The 19,539-nt window shown below is 41.3% G+C and overlaps 1 protein-coding gene across 2 annotated transcripts in view; it reads right to left on the reverse strand.

Moving 5' to 3' along the window:
* Window positions 1-19,539, reverse strand: part of csad (cysteine sulfinic acid decarboxylase) — a 91,055-nt gene that overhangs the window by 31,775 nt on the left and 39,741 nt on the right. For both annotated transcript variants that reach the window (XM_080203587.1, XM_080203596.1), the window contains 6 exons: window positions 16,674-16,789; window positions 14,851-14,930; window positions 11,271-11,325; window positions 8,910-9,026; window positions 8,021-8,085; window positions 3,338-3,419 (listed from right to left, as the gene is read on the reverse strand). In XM_080203587.1, coding sequence (XP_080059713.1) covers window positions 3,338-3,419; window positions 8,021-8,085; window positions 8,910-9,026; window positions 11,271-11,325; window positions 14,851-14,930; window positions 16,674-16,789 — 515 coding nt within the window. The remainder of the gene's footprint in view (window positions 1-3,337; window positions 3,420-8,020; window positions 8,086-8,909; window positions 9,027-11,270; window positions 11,326-14,850; window positions 14,931-16,673; window positions 16,790-19,539) is intronic.

Consider the following 19,539-nt stretch of genomic DNA (forward strand, 5'->3'; position numbering starts at 1 on the left):
ACAAAATTAAACATGATACCAATTAAACCATGCTTTGACAGAGGGCATGATCGAGTTGTATAAGGTTATGAGGGGATGGGCAGGTTGAAAGGGAACAGCTGTTCCTCTTGGTTGAGGGCTCAATCACAAGGGGGCATAGTTCTAGGAGAAGGGAATTTTTCAGAGAGGATTTGAGAAAAACAAATTTCACTCAGAAGGTAATGGGAATCTGGAATGCACTACCTGGGAAGATAGTGGAGGCTGGAAATCTTACAACCATTAAAAATATTTGGATGAGCGCTTGAAATACCATAACATTCAAGAATATGAGTCAAGTGATGGAAAATTGGGATTAGCACACCTTTAGTGATAGTTATTGTGGGTGCAGACTCAATGGATCAAAGGGCCTTTACTGCACTATATGACTTAATGATCGGAATTTTACCGCCACGCCTGCCACGGGAATTAGAGTAGCAAGGGGGGAACTGTGGAAAGGTTTGTTGACCTTGGGTAGGAATTTACAGTTTCAGGATGAGCAAGGCCATAAAATCCCCCCCATGACTCTATACCATGCTGCTAGACAGGTGGTCTTTAGAATGAGCTGCTAAAACAAGGTTATATCAGGCTTCTTAGGTGGATGCAAAATATCCCATGGCAGCAGTTTGAAAAAGAAATATCTTTGGTATCTTGACCAATATTTATTGCCTAATCTAAACATTACTAAACAATACATTTGCTGGTTGTTATCACTTAGTTAATTGTGGGACCTGATTACGTGTAAATTGGCTGTTGAAGTTTGTGTGATTACAATAGTGGCCACACTTCAAAAGTTCTAATTAGTTGGTTGTAAAGCACTCTGGGGCATTCTGAGGTTATGAACGGTGCTCTATAAATGTAAGGCTTTTCATACTTTGCTGTTTTACAATGGGCAGAGGCCAAACAGGCTTTGGACTGACCACAGCAGAATTCTCTGATGCCGTACGCCCCAACATGGCTGCTAGCGAGAACAAAGAACAGTTCCATCAGGACCGGAGGATCCCAGCGGGCGAGGGCGGAGAATTTCAGCCCACGTTTATCAGCATGTTGTATAATATCTGATACAAGTCTGCCTGGATGAGCTCTGCAACAATAACAATGTAAAAATAATGGTGGTGGCAGGACTTGGAGGGGTGAGGGGGCATGCCCATTCTTGCTGATTCAGCTGATCTCTCTTGTGACTGCAGCAGACGGCCCGATAATAATTTTCAACATATACAGGCTTAAGGAAACAAAACCACTGTCAGGGATCCAACTCCCAGGAGCGCCACTCAGTGGCGCTCCATAGGTATGGCATGAGGAGAGGATCAGTTTGACCATGCACTGTTAACCTGTCTGCAAATGTCCACCTGAGATGCAACAGAATCACTGGTGCCTGTGCAAAGCCCTGGGTGTGAGTAAACGGCAGCCTCAGTATCGAAGGGAGAAGAAAACGTTAGAGAAAACCAAACAAAGGAATAAGATTAACGAGAACTATATTTAAATAATAAAAGAAAAATGCTATTCCATTAATTACTGACTTTTGCAAAATGTTGCTAAGGTCTTATTGAATTCATGCCCATCTCAGGACAAAACTAGCTGAATAAACCGGTTAAAACTGACACCAGTTGAAGATGAGCAATACGGTTAAAGCTAATGCTGGTCAAAGATGAATTAACTGGTTAGCATTGACACTGGTTAAAGGTGCTTAAACCAGTTAACACTGACACTGGTTAACAGTATCAGCTGAGTGGCATGATGGCACAGTGGTTAACATTGCTGCCTCACAGCTCCAGGGACCCAGGTTCAATTCCTATTTTGGGTCACTTCGTGTGGAGTCTGTACGTTCTCACCGCATCTGCATGGGTTTCCACCGGGTGCTCCGGTTTCCTCCCACAGTCCAAAAGACTTGCCTAGTTAGGTGGACTGGCCATGCTAAATTCTCCCTCAGTGTACCCGAACAGGCACTGAAGTGTGGTGATGAGGGGATTTTTTGCAGTAACTTCATTGTAGTGCTAATGTAAACCTATTTGTGACATGAATAAATAAACTTAAATTTATAATTGCCCAAGGCACTTTTGCTTCAAACTTCAACCTTTTGTTTGTGATGCAGCTAAAGGGAGCTGGCTAAATAAACCATTCTTCTGACACTGCTTACTGTAGCTGGAATCGGGTTTCACAATTAAACTTTCATCATGCAATTGTTATCAAATAACAAAGGTGGGCACGGGTATAGCAATTACATTTCAATTTACAGTCTCTGAGTGGATCCTGTCCATCAGGTTATTTTGAATAATATATACAATCTTGCCTTTCATTATAAAAAAGATTCAACTGTCCATTAAATCTAATTGGCATCAGCAAAGCACGAGACAAAGGGCTTTGTAACATTAGCAACAAGTCATCAGCGAGGTGATCGGTGAGGCAGGGCACCCAGTTATTCTTAAAGCAATTCTACATAATGGATTTATGGTCCATGACTATGAACACTGAGTATCAGTGCACTTTGATCGACGGGGGCATACAAGCAGAGCCAAACTTGGGGGACATCACAACCAGATTCTATTTTTACACACAGGTTCTAGCATGAAGTAATGGACAAGTTACCAGGAGCAGGAACTTGATTTTTTCTGTCCTAGCACAAGGAATGACTGACCTATCCTTGCATGAAGTCAACAATATGGCTTTGATCAGTTGAATCCTGAGGTGCAATGAAAGGCGTGTGCAGCTGTTATCGGGGAACATTGTCAGCACATCTGGGGTAGGCAGTTCCAGAAATTCTCAAAAACCAGGGTGTAGTCCAAGTGGGAGAACCTCGGACTGTGATTAGGTTCCGTGATCTGTTGACACTGTTTAAATGCAATCAGTAACTTGACTAATTTCCAGGATTTGTCTGTGTTTATTTTCCAATCTTGGGAACTAAACTATAAATGCACCACTTTATGTTGAGGGACCAGGCTGTTACAGTGCCAAAGCCAGTGCACAGACAAATCAACATTTTTCCCTCTTGTCTGGCTTCATGTATTTGGTATGAACTCGATTGGTTCTGATGGGAATACTCTGAATGCTGACATTAGCTCTTCTCCTACAACACTAGTTGAATTATAATTCTCATGGGGGGACCAGCAATCAAAAGTTTAAAATAATCAAAAGTGTGAAAATGAGTCAGAACTATGTCATAAATCCCTACACGTGTCCCAGGCGAAAACAAGCTGACGCTTAAGGGCTTGACAAGTAGAGACGTATGTCAGTTCATTAAAATTTCCTCTGGTCTGGATTGAGTTCCAAGTGCTTTTCACCAGTCTCGGTGTCTGATGGACTGTAGGCCATAATGAATACTCACTGTGTTGTCCTTCAGAAGAAAAGCACAGCACTGGATGCCGGCCATCAGCATCTTGTGAGGATTCCAGGCGACCGAGTCAGCCCTGAAGAAGAAAAAATAAACAGATCATGCCACTCAAGTACCAGAACCGATCAAAACATTGCAATGAGCAGACAGGGCTGGATTCAGTTGAAATATGTGGAAGTGCTACTTCATAAGACCATAAAACCATAAGACAGAGGAGCACAATTAGGCCATTGGTCCATCAAGTTTTCTCCGCCATTCAATCATCACTCATCCCCATTCTCCTGCATTCTCCCCTTAATCCTTGGTCCCCTTATTGATCAAGAACTTATCTATCTCTGTCTTAAAGGAACTCAAATGACCTGGACTTCACAGCCTTCTGCGGCAATGAGTTTCACAGCTTCACCATCCTCTGGCTGAAAAAGCTCCTCCTCTTCTTAGTTTTAAAGAACCTCCCTTCGCTCTGAGGTTGTGCCCTCGAGTTCTAGTCTCTCCCAATAGTGGAAACATCCTCTCCATGTCCACTCTATCCAGGCCTTTCAATATTCTGTAACTTTCAATTAGATTCCCCCCTCAGTCTTCCAAGCTCCATCAAGTGTAGACATAGACTCCTCAATCACTCTTCATATGACAAATCCTTCATTTCTGGGATCATTCTTGTGAATGGACCTCCATGGACTGCCCCACCCCCCCCAAGACTGGCACATCCCTTCTTAAGTATGGGGCCCAAAACTGCTCACAATATTAGTCAGTGTTATCCTGGGGATGTGTGGGAGATAAAGATTTAAAGAGGGTTCTGTCAATGGTACAGGTCTCAAAGCCACATGTGATTATGAAATTGAGGATAGTCAAGTATGAGTGACAAGCAGTCACTATGGAGCGTAAGATTCAAAGGGGACAGCAGGTCAAGACAATCAACAGAGATGAGAAAATAGACAAGTAGATATTAAAGTCACTAAGAATGAGGTGTAGCTTAGTGCAGAATGGACCAGAGAATATAATTATAGAATGGTGACAGCACAAAAGGAGGCCATTTGGCCCATCTCTCTGTTCTCAGCTTGTCCCACTCCCCTGCCTTCACCCATAGCCCTGAAAATACTATTCTCTTGAGGTAATTATGCGATTCCCTTTGGGCCATGGGGCAGGATTTTGCTCCTACTTTGCAACGTGTTTGGCAGCTCGCTACTTGCTGGTGGTGGGATCTTATGGTCCCACTGTTGTCAATTGGGTTTCCCATTCAACATACCCCTTGTCACTGGGAAACCCGCAGCGGGAGTGCGCCGTGGGCAGGAATGGAAGGTTCCACTGATGTGAACGGCAGCAAGGTTTGGACAATAATATTCACAGAGGGAGGAGATTTCAGTGAAAAAGTGCCGAGCAATATGGTTAAATTAGGATAATCTTAAAGGACAGTGAGAATATAGTATTCAGAAGTTGGCCATTTGACCCTTTGAGCCTGCTCTATCATTCAAGAAGATCATGGCTGATCTGGCTGTTGTCTCAACTCACTTACCTATCTGTCCTGTGTAACCATGACTCCCTTACTCACAATATATGTCTAACTCTACCCTGAATTCATTCAAAGACCCAGACTCTACTGCTTTCTATGGAAAGGAATTGCACACACCAGGTACCTAACCTATCTTATACATTCCAATAAGATCACCTTTCATTCCTCTAAACTCCAGTGGGTATAGACCTAACCCTATTCAACCTTTCTTCATATGATAACCCCTTCATCCCAGGAATGAGTAAAGTGGGCCTTCTCTGGACTGCTTCTAAAGCAATTGTACCTTTTTTTTTAAATGAAGGAGATCAAAACCGTGGACAGTACTCCAGATGTGTACCGGAATTTTACCACCACATCCGCCCCGGAATCGGAACAGGCACAGCTCACAGGACGGAATTGTCCATTGGCCTCAGGCAGGATTTTACAAGCCTCGTCCGAGTGAGGTCATAAAATATCATCTGTGGTCTCCCCAAGGCCCTGTCCAACGGTCGTTAAATATTCCATTCTTTTCACAATAAACAGTAATATTCCATTTACCTTTTTAATCACTTATTGTAATTGCCTTCCAACTTTATGTGACTCATGTACCAGTATACCTAAATCCCTCTGCACCACTGAGTTCTGAAATCTTTCTACATTTAAATAACATACTGTTTTTCTACAAGTTCACATCCCCAAGTAATACTCCATCTGCCAAAATTTTGCCCACTCTTACCCTGTCTATATGTCTTTGTAGACCTTTTATCTCCTCTTGACAACTTACTTTCCTGCCTATCTTAGTGTCATCGGGAAATTTAACTACAATATATTCAATCTCTTCATTCAAATCATTAATTTAGATTGTAAAAAGTGGAGCAAGCAGTAGTGATCCCTGATACTCCAATAATTACAACCTGTCAATTCGAAAAAGACCCATTTACCTCTTCTCTCTGCCTGCTGTTAATAACCAATCCTTTACCCATGCTAAAATGTTACCGCCTACAACATGTACTCTTATATTTATAATAACATTTGACGTGGTACTTTATCAAAACCCTTTTGGAAATCCAAGTATATCACATCTACCAGTTCCCTGTTATCCACCTTGAATGCTACTTCATCAAAAAAACCCTAGCAGGTCAGTTAAGAGTAGGATTAGGGCTGATTTCCCTCTCACAAAACCAGGTTGGCTCTGCCTGATCAAATTGTGATTATCTAAGATTCCTGCTATAACTCTGTTAATAATGGATTCTAGCACTCTCCCTATGAAAGATACTGGCCAACTGGTCTATAGTTTCCTAATTTCTACTTTCTCCTTACTTGACTAAAGGTGTTACATTTGCTATTTTCCAATCCATTAGAACGTTTCCAGAATATTAAGAATTTTGGGCAATTAAAACCAATGCATCTACTTTCTGAGCCACAGGGCTTCTTTTAAGACTGTTAGATACAGACCACCTGGTCCTGGGGACTTGTCAGCCTTGTATTGATACTATGTTATTTTGATGTATTTTATGTGTAAATGGATTGCTTTAGGGGGAAGTGTTTAATTACAAGAATTGATTCATCTGATTAGCATGTAGCCGATATTAAGAATGCAGGTGAAAAACTGATTTTAGCTGGGAAGGTGTTACTTTGTAGAAATAATGGACCTTTTGTTTATTTAGGTTCTCCTAGGATTTTAGACCAGGTAGACAGAGACATGTGAGTTTTGATTAGGTTGATTGACAGGGACAAAGTCATATGATTAATGGGAGGAGCTAAGCTTGCAGAAAAAAATTATTTTCATTTTAAAATACAAGCAGCCGCTGCCTGGACCTGCTAGAAGAAACAGGTCTCTCCCTCTCTCTCTTCGAGGTTTTCTGAAAGCTCTAGAACTATGACAAGCAAGTATTCCTGTGCTTTGTTAACTAATTATAAAAGAAAGGTTTCAGTCTATAAGGGAACTTCTGCTTGATTGGAACTCATAGTGATATGTTAACAGTTAAGAATTGCATCTTGTCATGTTTAAGTGCTATTTAATTATTAAAAGTTGAGCTAATTCATTTGTTATAGCTCAGCTGTGTTGTTAGATAAAGTTTATTTTGATAAAAGTTCCCTGGTTTGTCAGTAGAATCCCACCTGGAATGAAACATTCTACCCTCACTTTAATGCTAAAATAAAAGAATTGTTGGGTCCTGTCTGGCTTCACAATATACCAAGGATTTCTGATCTCGTACCCAAATGCCGTTTAGGTCAAATAGTTTCCCTATCACCCATTCCCTGGTGATGGTGATTATGTTAAGTTCATCCTTCTCTATCATCTCTTGATTTTCAAGAATGTTTAGGAAGTTTTCTAAGTCCTCAACCGTGATGACAGACACAAGTTTATTGTTCAATGCCCCTGCCTTTTCTTTCTTTTCCGGAAGTTTACCACCCCACCTGCCACAGGAATCGGAGCAGGCAAGAGGTGCAACATGGAAAGGCCTGTTGATCTCAGATGGGATTTTACGGTTTTGGGACTTGTGAGGCCATAAAATTGTGCCCAATATGTTTCAATGAGATCACCTCCCATTCCTCTATGCCCCAGAAAGTATTGGCCCTTTCGAATCAATCTTTCCTAAAGGACAATCCCTCGTTCCATAAATTGATCTGGTGAACCTTTCTTGTAATATTTGAGCTCTCCTGACACCGGCCAGCTGCATTATTACCACATACCACCCACAAAATCCTCACTCTGCAGGGTAGAAGCGAAAAGAAGCCAGACCGGGAGATAGATCCTGAGATCTCATCTTAATCCAATTTTAATACTTCACAATATATTGAATTTGCAAATACTGCAAGTATGCACAAAGTGCATTACTTTTTAAAAAAAATCTTGAACATGTTGAGTTTAGAAGGGCAAAAATGCCAAACTAAACTTGTGCTTTGTTACCCTGCAAATGCTGAGAAGCCATTTACCAGAATACATGTCGGAGGAAAGTGAGGCAGGTCATTGGGTTACTGACTGAAACTGTTCAACTGGCATATAGGGTGGGGAGCTCCCAGACAGACTGGCAACTTCTGTTGTGTTACTTTGCAGAAAACAGTACAAGGAAAGAGATGCTCAAAAGATAAAGCTTTCACACTTAACAGACAAGAACAACTACAAGGCCTTTTACAGGAATCAGCTGTAACTTTCAATCAAGATTAAATACTCAAGTTTCATTTACCTGTGGATACCATTCAGAAGAGAACGATGTTTTCTGGATATCAATGCACTACCTCCCCATGATGCCTGGACAAAGACAATGGTGTACACATTACAAGGTATATACCACATTACAGAATATACACTATATTGGAGGAAGTACACTGTAAGATATACAACAATGTTGAAGGTACAGTGAATTTGCAGACTTAAACTCACTCCCATATATCTGTTAGTGTTTTTATGAATTCTGTGTATACACATACTCTAATGTTTTAAACAAAATCTTCAGCTATTTATATACATTCTTTTGATTGCAATTGTTACTAAAGTTGATTCCTTCTGTTGAGGGTTTTAATTTTGGAGGGCATTTATCTGCTATTAGTGGCCTCTACAATGTATTTTTCCATTTTCTGTCACTGTAATAGACTTGCCAAAACTCACAGTGAGAACTCTGTCTTTACTACGCTGGTCAAGCTCTCACAGACAGAGGAAAATATCTGCAACTGGAAATAGCTAACATCCAGTTTTTCCATAAATAAATTCAGTTTTGCAGAAAACAAATGAGGTCAAGTTCAATCCTGCAAGCTCATAAGGATCGGAAAATGTTGACCTCTCAAGCCCATTCTCTCACTCAGGCTGAGGAACGTTAATAAATTCCTTAGCATGCTTCCAAAATAAAAATCAAATGATGCCATTAAAATCTACACAATTCCAATGATTCTTAACTGAAACCATCTCTTGTAGAAGGGCTTCTCCTGCTCTCTCCCTTTCCCCAAACCCTCACACAGTTCATAAGTCCAAACCTTTGGTGATTGGGGAAATTGCACATCTCTATCATCCTCATGATAAGAGCCTGAATACAGTTTGTAGACTTCCTAATTATCAGTTCAAATACGCTAGACACTCACATCAACGTGGAACCAGGTCCCATGTGCTTCACAGATGTCCGCAATCTCATTCAGAGGGTCAAAGGCTCCCAGCACTGTAGTTCCTGCAGTGGCAATGACTATAAAAGGCAAAGCCCCCTGTGAAGCGACAGCAAGAAAAAGGTGTTAGCTGTGAGTGCCCAAAGATAAAGTAAAGGCTTGTGTTACTATGTGGTACCTTATAACGGCCCTTAAATGGGACAGGGATTCTGCGCTTTTCCCACTCTGGCAGTAGGCAGGCAGAGATCAAGGTAACTAGGTTACACCAGGGTCTCCACAATTTCCCTGGAAATGCCATTGTTTTCTGCCAGCACCATGTCGTCCAGTGTGGGGGAACTCTTCCAGAACTTCAGGGCCAATATCTCCTCGTGGTGCCTCAGAAACACTTCCTAAGGAATGAGTGACTCTGAAACACTTCCTAAGGAATGAGTGACTCTGAGCTGCATTGATCCCTCATGTACAGACAACTGAAGCAACAATTTTGTGCCCTGCATGATCCAAAAGAATGAATCAAGGGGCGGAATTTTACCGGCACATCTGCCCAAGTTTCACACGATCCCGCGCGAGGTCAACAGAGAACGCCATTGTCCGGGCTGAGCCTGCCCCCGGAATCCAGGGCTGGCATGCCGGTAAAATTCCAGCCACAACGTAAGCAACTACAAGGTTACCTGTACTAGCCAATGGTATTTTAAAAAGTAGGCAGACCTTGTCAGAAGAAAAGCATAACAGTCGGAATTCTTCGGCCATTGGTGCCCCACTGCCAGTGCAAGAATTTGGCTCTCCTAATTCCAGGATTAGGAATTTCCTCAGAGTCACTTCAGCATCTTTGCCCTAGCACTACTGGAATTGTGTCATAAGCCACAAGTAAATGGAGTGTGAATTTTATACACCCGCCCTCTCCACCTGAGCTCCGTATCAGACGTGCAAATTCATAAAGTTATTCCAACAATGGCAATGAACCCTATCCCCGTGTTTAAAAAGACAATCACATTCCCTCGTGTTTAGGTTTCTGACAAGGGCACTTAAGAATGTCACAAGTTTGAATACAGAAAAGCTAAGCTGAAAACACATGAAAAAATACTTTGTGATGCTTTTCATACCCCACAACACACCCTCTCCCCAGCTCCCGCTCTGAAACATACCCAGAAAGGGACTGCTTGGAGATACATGACACATTTACTAGGATCGCAGCAATTGGTTACAGTGCCCTGATCCATCTGTACTGGTTTCAGTGTTTTTGTGCAAATGCTGGATGTAGGAAGTTTAATTATCAAACTCTGCATGCTCCAGTTTCCTCCCACAGTCCAAAGATGTACAAGTTAGGTTGATTGGCCATGCCAAATTGCCCCTTATTGTTATGGCGATTAGCAGGGTAAATACGTGGGGTTATGGAATAGGGCCTGGTGGGATTGTTGTCAGTGCATGCTTGAGATGACATGCTTGAGACCGTTCCTTCTTCACTGTGGGGATTCTATGATTCTATGAAAAGACAAGATCAGGGTTTCAGATGGGTAGACAGGCATCTCTGAATTGTCAGGTGATGAATCATGGAAGCTTACAGTGCTGAAGGAGGACATTTGGTCTTCCATTCCTATACTAGCTCTTTGATGGGACTATCCAATTAGTTGAGGTGGTCTTGTGAAGCAGTGAAAATGTTCCTACCTCTGTGCCGGAAGCACTGGGTTCAAGTCCCACTTCAGGACTTGCTGGCCTTGGGAGGTGCACGGAAGATGGGCAAGCTATTTGATTATCAGCCTTTAATACTTTCCAATATGTCTGATGGAACGTGATGTAGAGTGGTTGAATTTCCTGGTCAGACATACTGTAGAAGACAGTGGCAGTACTCTGAACCAGTTAAATTACCACTGCCTCTTAAGGCATGTTACAGTATTTGAAGGAAGAGAAAGATCCAATTAGTCCCACTCCACTGCACTTCCTCAAAACCCCTGCATTTTCCTTTTCAAGAATCTTTTGACTCCTTTTTAAAAGTTTTCTTTGAATTTACTTGCAGTTCCCTTTCTGGCAGTACATGCAAGATCATAACTACTTGATACATAAAGAACAAATTCCAAATTTTTGCTGCATTCATGAAGATAGCTTTATCAAAAGCTTATTCACAGAGTGCACTTACAACAATAGTATCTGAGAAGTGATTGCACCAATGTTAAATTGTGGCACAAGTACAAGGTTAGTGCCTAATCTAGGGTCCAGATTTACACAGCTACTGTGGGCGGCTTTAGTGTGAAGGCAGCGTCACACATACAAACTTCCATCCCTTCAAAAGAAATAGTTGGCACTTTGCAAGCAATGGTTTATTATCTGGTAGTTTTCTAAGACACTCACTTCTTTCTTGGCTCTTTGGATTTCTTTCTCCAACTCTTCTGGTATCATCTTCCCTCTGAAAAAAACAAAGTGTGTATTGTTCAGGCAATGGAAGTGTCAGTGCAAAAATGGTCTCACCCTACAGGAACAGCAAGTTATATAACAAGATAGTAAAACTGCATTGGCACCTCATGGGAACATTATCAAACTAGATTCGACACCAAGCTACATCAGGAAATGCTAAAGAAGTAGGTTTTAAGTAGCATTTTAAAGGAGACGAGAGAGCATTTGAGAGGCAGAGTGTTTTAAGAAGGGATTTCCAGAACTGAGAGCCTTAGGCAATTGGAGGGCCAGCCACCAATGATGAAGCAAAGCAAATTGAGCTTGCGCAAGAGGCCATACTGGAGGATAGGGACTTTGAAGGGTTGTAGAGCTGATGGAGATTATAAGCAGTATCTCCATCTCACGCATGATGATACACAATCCATATTGGTCTATGGATAAAAATAGGTTACAGGTTATATACCAGCCATTTAGAAAAAGTTTGCATTCCCCAGTTAATTCTTCACTCATTAATAATACACATGGGGTTGCTTTAACAAAAACACTTAAATATTTCTCATACGCTGCTGTACATCAGTTCAGCGGTCTCTTTCGTATTACACCTTAAATAGTTAAGTTAATCAAATTAAATTTTAGGAGCAATACCAAGCAATTACCAAAAAAGCAGATTTCACTGGACTACATGATCCCACTGACAAATTTACTTTCTTCTTTTGGCAATATTTTTCTGTATCTGCGTAAGTTAACATGAGCAAAAGTTCCTTGCTTTTCTCTGAAAATACATCAGGACCCACAGTTTAAAGCAAGTGGTTTCTCTTTGTCTGGAAGAGTGCAAGTGAGATAGAGAGAATGGGTGTGTATATTTGTTTTTTCAAAGATGGGGTATATAAAAGATTCAAATGGGGAAAGGTTTAATTGTGGAGCAGTGTCAGCCTAAGGGGTTAGATTTATTTATCATCTAAATAGACTCTTAATTTGACCTCAATATATGTCACTCTTTATGATCAAATCACCATGTCAGGAAAGTTTGAGAAATGATTGCACTTTCGATGCAAGGACGGATTATTTGCAAATCCTTTGCTTTAAAATTTCAAAGACCACAGATGGAAGGAGAGAAAATACCTTTTTCATTGTAAGGAAAAGCAGGGAATGGATTCCATCTTTCAGTTCCTGTGTACACATCGAACAAATTTCAACCACAAGTGTGAAGAAATTTTCTTCTGTTTGTGAGCTGATGCCTAAGCTATTGCTCAGCCTGGCAATGCACTAAATCTGTTTCAAAGGGTGGGTCAGAAATGTTAGAGGTTCAATAAGCAAAGTGCATTTCATTTCCCACATGGCTGACTTTCAGAGTTGCACACCTGCGCCAAGAGGCAAAAACAAAGACCTAGTGAAGAATACAGAAGATGCTGCTCCCACTGGGCAATGAGGTCACCAAAATAGCTTTGTGCCTGTGAAATCATTAGTATCTGATGCACATCAGCAGCTAATATGTGAATAGGTAGCAGCTTCAAAAATAGATAGGTAAACTATCAGAGCTAAATAAGCACTACCAAACCATTCTTTCAAAAATAATCAACCACTGAAAAGTCAAGGAAATAAGCAGCCTTCACTATTCTAGATAGTGTTCGTTACTGTATGTTGTTGAGATATATAAGTAAAGGGCATTGTTTAATGAAGTATGTTGAAGACGTATCAACAGAGGACAGCTGGGACACTGGATGTTGGAGAGGAGAGCTGTGAGACTGAACAAAGTCAATAGACTTACTTAACAAAGAAAAGATCTAGGTCTTGGCTTCAACTTTGCCAGGGGCAACGGCCACAGTGGCACAGTGGTTAGCACTGCTGCCTCACAGTGCCAGGGACATGGGTTTGATTCCTGGCTTGGGTCATTGTCTGTGTGGAGTTTGCACATTCTCCCTGCATCTGCGTGGGTTTCCTCCAGGTACTACGGTTTTCTCTCTCAGTCCAAAGATGTGGGAGTTAGGTGGGTTGGCCAGGCCAAATTACGCCTTAGTGTTAGGAGGATCAGAAGGGTAAATATGTGGGCTTGTGGGGATAGTAGTGGGATTGTTTTTAGTGCAGGATCGATGGGCTGAATGGCCTCCTTCTGCACTAGGGATTCTATGAAAAAAATCGCATTGGATCCTGTTAACAGTGTTCTCTACTGTGCTTTAATTTCAGGTTTTTTTGGTGGGGAGGGAATTGATTAATAAGGTTATAAAATATATTTAAGTTTTTTTTATTCAGAACTTGTGTTAAAAAGTTAAATAAAGAGGCCAGCAGCTAAGGGAACTATGAGGTGCCGCAAGTGACATTTTTCAGAGTAAGTCAAAATGTCAAAGGCAATGGCTTCAAACATTTACTGTGGACTCAATCTTTCTTTCAAGTGTTCTAAACCATGGTGCTTTGATAACTTTCTTGCACTGCTGTAACGTAGTGAGTGTGGCAGTCATTTCAGCACAGCAAGATCCCACAAAGAGGATGACTGATCAACTATTTTGGTGATATTGGTTACAAGATGAATATTGTGCTAGAATCTGCCTGGCCTACTTCGATTAGGTGTGATGGGACCTTTTATGTCCACCTGAGAAAGAAAACGGGTTAAATATTTCAATTATTACATTGGAAGCGTTGATCTGGATTATGCACTCAAGTCTCTGGAGTGGTGCTTGAACCTGGGGTCTTTGATGTTGAAATGAGAGTGGTCCCACTAAGCCATGCCTGACACCTATATATGAATATGCCTAAACTCACGTAAAGTCTCTTTCATTTGATGAAAATATATGGTAAATGTAGTGTGCCTCAGAAAAGTAGGAGGCTTTGGACCTATGGTTCCCAAAGATCTTGGCCAGCTTTCCTCCCCTCATGTCTGGGTCTACTGTAGACTGTCGAGAGTTCGAGACAGCAATCGAGATTGATTGTGATGATTAGTCAATAATCCCATTATTGTTTTATCATGCCACTACCAGAATCAAATTGCTAAGATAAGTGCCTACTAAGAAGAAAACTGGATGGAACACCAAAGATGTGCAGGTTAGACCATGGATTGGATTGATTATGCTAAATTCTCCCTTAGGGTCAGGGGGATTAGCAGAGTAAATACATGGGGTTAGATGGATAAGGCCTGGGTAGAATTGTTGTCGGTGTAAGCTTGATGGGCCAAACGGCCTCCTTCTGCACTGTATGGATTCTATGATTCTATGAACATACAGCATTAACATCCCATCAACAAATTGAAAAGAAGTGGATTTTGACCGTCTTTTTTCCAATAATTCCTGTTTTAAGACTAAACCGGAAGCAACAGAGTCACTCTTCATTTCCAAACATGTGAAAGGAGTTAAATTTTTTACGAAGCATTTTCACATGCATCGTTTGAACAAATGCATTGCTAACATTAGGAGTTCCCATGTTTAATTGGGAGACTCATCAGCACATATAGGCCTTGTTGATAAGGAGTGGACCAAGGATACCAGGCAACAATAACTGTTACTAGCCCAGCCATTCTGCTTTCTAACTAACCAGTCATCTCTCCTACCGTTTGTCAGCTTTCACCATGTAGACATTGCGGGTGCCAATTCCAAGGAAGGCAGCAGCTTTCTTCACAGAGTAGTGACACTATGGGACAAGAAGACTGGTTAAATAACTTTGGCTATATCACATTGCTTAATGTTTCAATTTGTGCAGCTACAACTGAAAGACTTGGAAAAAAAACAGTTCTATCCGACAGATCCAAAGAAATGAAACAAAGTTTTAAGCAATTTTTAAAAATAATGCTGGGAGTTTGAAGGAAATGTTGTGGGCATGTTGCTGTGCATTTGTAATGTTCCTCACCTGAACTTAAACCCATTCTTGTAGAATCCAAATTATTAATCGCAAATATGCAGACAATATCAGCATTGTGCACAGGTTCAACAGCAAGCTTGGTTTTGTTTTGTGTAATGAATGGAATAAAAGTTGGATGTAGGGGGAGAGAACAATGACAGGGTCATGGAAAATCTCTCACGGTCTCTTTCTCTTTACAAATTCTTTCTCTGGATCTCAAAACTGTGGAACTCCTTATCTCCCTCAGTCATTCTGAACTCCCACCAACTACAGGTTGTTTAAATTGAAGTGTCACCAAACAATACTTCTTGGTTAATCTTGACCTCTACTCTCTCTTTGCAACATTGGTGATGCCAAGGCCATGGAAACAGCACAGAAGTGATTCAAGGGATGAGAGGTTTGGGTTTATGAGGAGTGACATGAAAAACTGAGGCCCTTTTCACTGGAACAGAAAGATAACGGAAGGTACCGTTGCACTGTTCAAAATCATGTCATTTTCAAAAGGCAAATTGGAAACAAAAAGCTACTTCCATTATTGGTGAGTTGGTAAAAAGAGGGCATAAATTTACAACATAATCAAAAGGATGAAGGGGGAGATTAGGAGACTTTGTTTTCTGCTGTGAGATGGAATGTCTTAACAGAAATAAGGGTGGGAGAAGAATACATATTAGCTTTTAAAAGGCAAGTGGATAAATGTCTGAAGAAGAACAATTTAAATTGGCATTATATGAATAAGCCAGAAGAGAGTCAGAAAGCAGCACAGGGTACAGTGGGATGCAAAGGAAAGTGAGTTACAATTAGATTAACCATGATCTTATTGAATGGTGAAGCAGGTTTAAGGGGCTGAATGGCCTACTCCTGCTATTAATTTACATAGCGTCATACAGTCATTCAGTACAGTAGAGACCTTTGACCCATATGTTTTCATGACGGGTTGAATGGATTCCAACTGAGCTATAACATTCTCTAAATGTTATGCTTTTTGGGGCCTTGGCCCTTTTTAAATTTTTTAATAAAAACAAATTCCTCTCCTAATTTGTTTATATACGTGGGCCAGATCCTTTCACTGAGTGGCAAGGTTATCGTGGCATTTGTGAATGATTGCGATGAGGATTAAACAATTTCCTGCGCTGTTGTCAGGCACGGCACCATTTCATATTGATTCCCTTTTTTTTCCCTTTGTGCTTGGAGGGTTTCCATCCATATGAGATTGATTTCAGGGTATCAAATGATCTGGAGCAAAAGCAGATTAATGGATCAGCTAATGATCTAATTGAATGGCGCAGCAATCTGGAAGGAGCCAAATAGTCTACTCTTGCTCCTAATGTTGTAATGTTCCCAGTTCAGATCTGTGTCCACTTGCTCCCCCGCCCCCGACAATATAACTCTAACTCCAACCCATTCTCCATTCTATTGCACTTAGTCCAATAAATTGTAGTTAGTGCCTCTAATCTTCCTAGGACACTGAAGCCAACGTAACTCATCAAGCCCTTTCAACACAGACCATTTAGGCTATCGATGGAATGCGTCACCCACCTCCTCAGATGTGAACATTGCCAATGGACGCGAACCTGAAAGACCAAGCTCCTTTAACTCAGGACAGAACCTGTACCGGGCTAGGTTCACAGCATACATGTTGGAAACAGAGCCCCCTGTTTAGGATCGAGAACATGCAAAATCATTAGTGATTAGTGGAAAATTATAGGTTGGAAAAATAAGCAGCGTTTCTACCAAAGCAACAGTGGTTGATAAACAGCTCAGGGAGTTACCTTCATCCTGGGCTGGTAATCAGTCGGAGTCCACAAAGGACCACAGGCATCTCTCCCCATCAGAGAGAAATAATCGGTTATGTAACATGAGATGTATCACTCCACATTAAGTATGGGTAAGGCTAAGGAGGCAAACATCCATGAACTACCACAACTCAACAAATACCATTGGTATAATTCTGCACCAAGCTCTAGCTAACTGAGCTAACCACTGTACTCACGGTGGTGCAGTGGTTAACATTGCTGCCTCAGAGTGCGAAAGACTTGGGTTCAATTCCCGGCTTAGGTGACTGTCTGTATGGAGTCTGTACGTTCTCCCCATGTCTGCATGGGTTTCCTCCAGGTGCTCATATTTCCTCCCACAATCCAAAAGATGTGCTGGTTAGGTGCATTGGCCACGCTAAGCACTCCCTCAGTGTACCTGAACAGGCGCCAGAGTGTGTCAACTAGGGGATTTTCACAGCAACTTCATTGCAGGGTTAATGTAAGCCAACTTGTGACTAATAATTAAAATTTCCCTTCAGCTCACCAACATAATTATACATCAGAATTTTTAAAAGTGAAACTCTTCACCCAGTTTCAGCATTTTGCTACCATTCTCTGTGTCCTCGCTTCCTATTGGTAATTCTAATTGAATTTTTATTTATCTGACCTTAGCATCAATTTTGGCTTTGGGAATATGTTGTATTAGAAAGTTTTATTGCTTAAAAACTAGCTCTAAAAAGGCAATCAAAAGGCCAATGAATGCAACTGATGCAACTATTTTGAATATATGACAAAAAAAATCACCTTCAATCCCTAAAATTCTGTTGATACATTCACCTTTGCAGCCTTATGCCATAAAATGAATAAACCTCCACTCCCTATTTAATAACAGCCTATTGTGGCTTCTCTTCCTGCACCCAGTGGTGCACAAGTCAGGCTTTCATCTGTTCCAATAGCAATTTTTTTTACCCAGAAAAGGTTGCTAGCCTGTCAAAAGAGTCCTATAGTTTGAGGGGGTGTCATTCCACACTCAAGCACAGCTAACCAGGAGTCTCTCCCACCCTTACTGCCTGCCATTAGTGTGTGCTTGGGTGGATTTTGCAGGTTGATACTCAGCCTGTTTGGCTACATTATGAATGCACCTTCCTTGGTCCTCAAGTCCTGGGGTGGGACTCGAACCCAGAGCTTCTGACTCAGAGGCAGGGCTGCTACCCACTGTGCCTCAAAACCTCCAAAACTATCAGTGCTATTCACTATATTTATCAATAACATAGATAATGCAATGGAGAGCCATGTATCTATGTTTTCCACTGACACAAAGACTGACACAAAGGCACTGTGGAAGAGAGTATAAAATTACAAAGAGGCATTAATAGATTAAATGAGTGGGCAAAACTGTAGGAGATAGATTTCAATTCAAGTATTCTCAGTTTGGACCAAAAATGGATCTATCTGTGTATTTTTTAAAACAGTAAAAAGCCAGGAATAGGAAAGACACAAGGAGATTTAAGGATGCATACAATATATAACATATTATGACAATATATTGTTATATATAAAATATAAAATTATATAATAAAATATAACAGATCAAGATGAAGAAAACCAAAGGTTAATGGCATAAAAAGTGTTTGGACGTTCTTTTCTGGTCACATTGAACTCAGTGCAAATCCCACTACATCAGCAAAATTCTGGAAGAGACCTGAAACAAGATAGGCACTGGGGGCCAAACAGTTTGTGATGTTACAAAAGAACGAAGAACAAGAATAAAGAAAAGTACAGCACAATAACAGGCCCTTTGGCCCTCCAAGCTGGTGCCAATTATGATGGCCTTATTTAGTCCATATCCCTCTATTCCTTCCCTGCTCAAGTACCCACCCAGATGCCTCTTAAATGTTGTTAATGTGCTTGTTTCCACCACCTCCTCTGGCAGAGCATTCCAGACACCCACCACTCTCTGCAAGAAAAACTTTCCCCACACATCGTTCTTAAACTTTTCGCCTCTCACCTTGAGCCTCTGCCCCCTTGTGACTGATATTTCCACCCTGGGAAAATGCCTCTGACTATCCATCCTGTCGAAGCCTCCCATAATTTTGTAGACCTCTATCAGGTCTCCCCTCAGCCTCTGTCTTTCCAGTGAAAACAATCCTAGTTTATTCAACCTCTCCTCATAGTCAACACTCTCGAGGACCGGCAACATTCTGGTGAAGTTTCTTTGCACTCTCCCCAAAGCCTCCACATCTTTCGGATAGTGTGGTGACCTGAACTGCACACAGTGCTCCAAATGCAGCCTAACCAAGGTTTTATATAGCCACAACATAATTTTTCAATTCTTGTACTCAGTGCCCCGGTTGATGAAGGCAATCATGCCATATGCCTTCTTAATCACCTTGGCCACTTGCGTTGCCACTTTTAGGGAACTGTGGACCTAACGGTTCTGCCATTTAAGTATAATTCACAGCTAATCCTCAAAAATGCTCACATGCTCCTGGCCATTCCCAGCAGACATAATCAAGTTCATGCCCAGTGAGGAGGTGAACCTGATGACCATACATTTAAATATAGTTAAATATTCAAAACTGACTTAACGCAGGCACACCATCATGTGTTACCACCCATTAGCGTAACGTAAAGTCAGTGGGGAAATC

This window comes from Carcharhinus amblyrhynchos, chromosome 2 (genome assembly GCF_965287045.1).
Source record: "Carcharhinus amblyrhynchos chromosome 2, sCarAmb.v2.hapA, whole genome shotgun sequence".
In the NCBI taxonomy this organism is placed as follows: domain Eukaryota; kingdom Metazoa; phylum Chordata; class Chondrichthyes; order Carcharhiniformes; family Carcharhinidae; genus Carcharhinus; species Carcharhinus amblyrhynchos.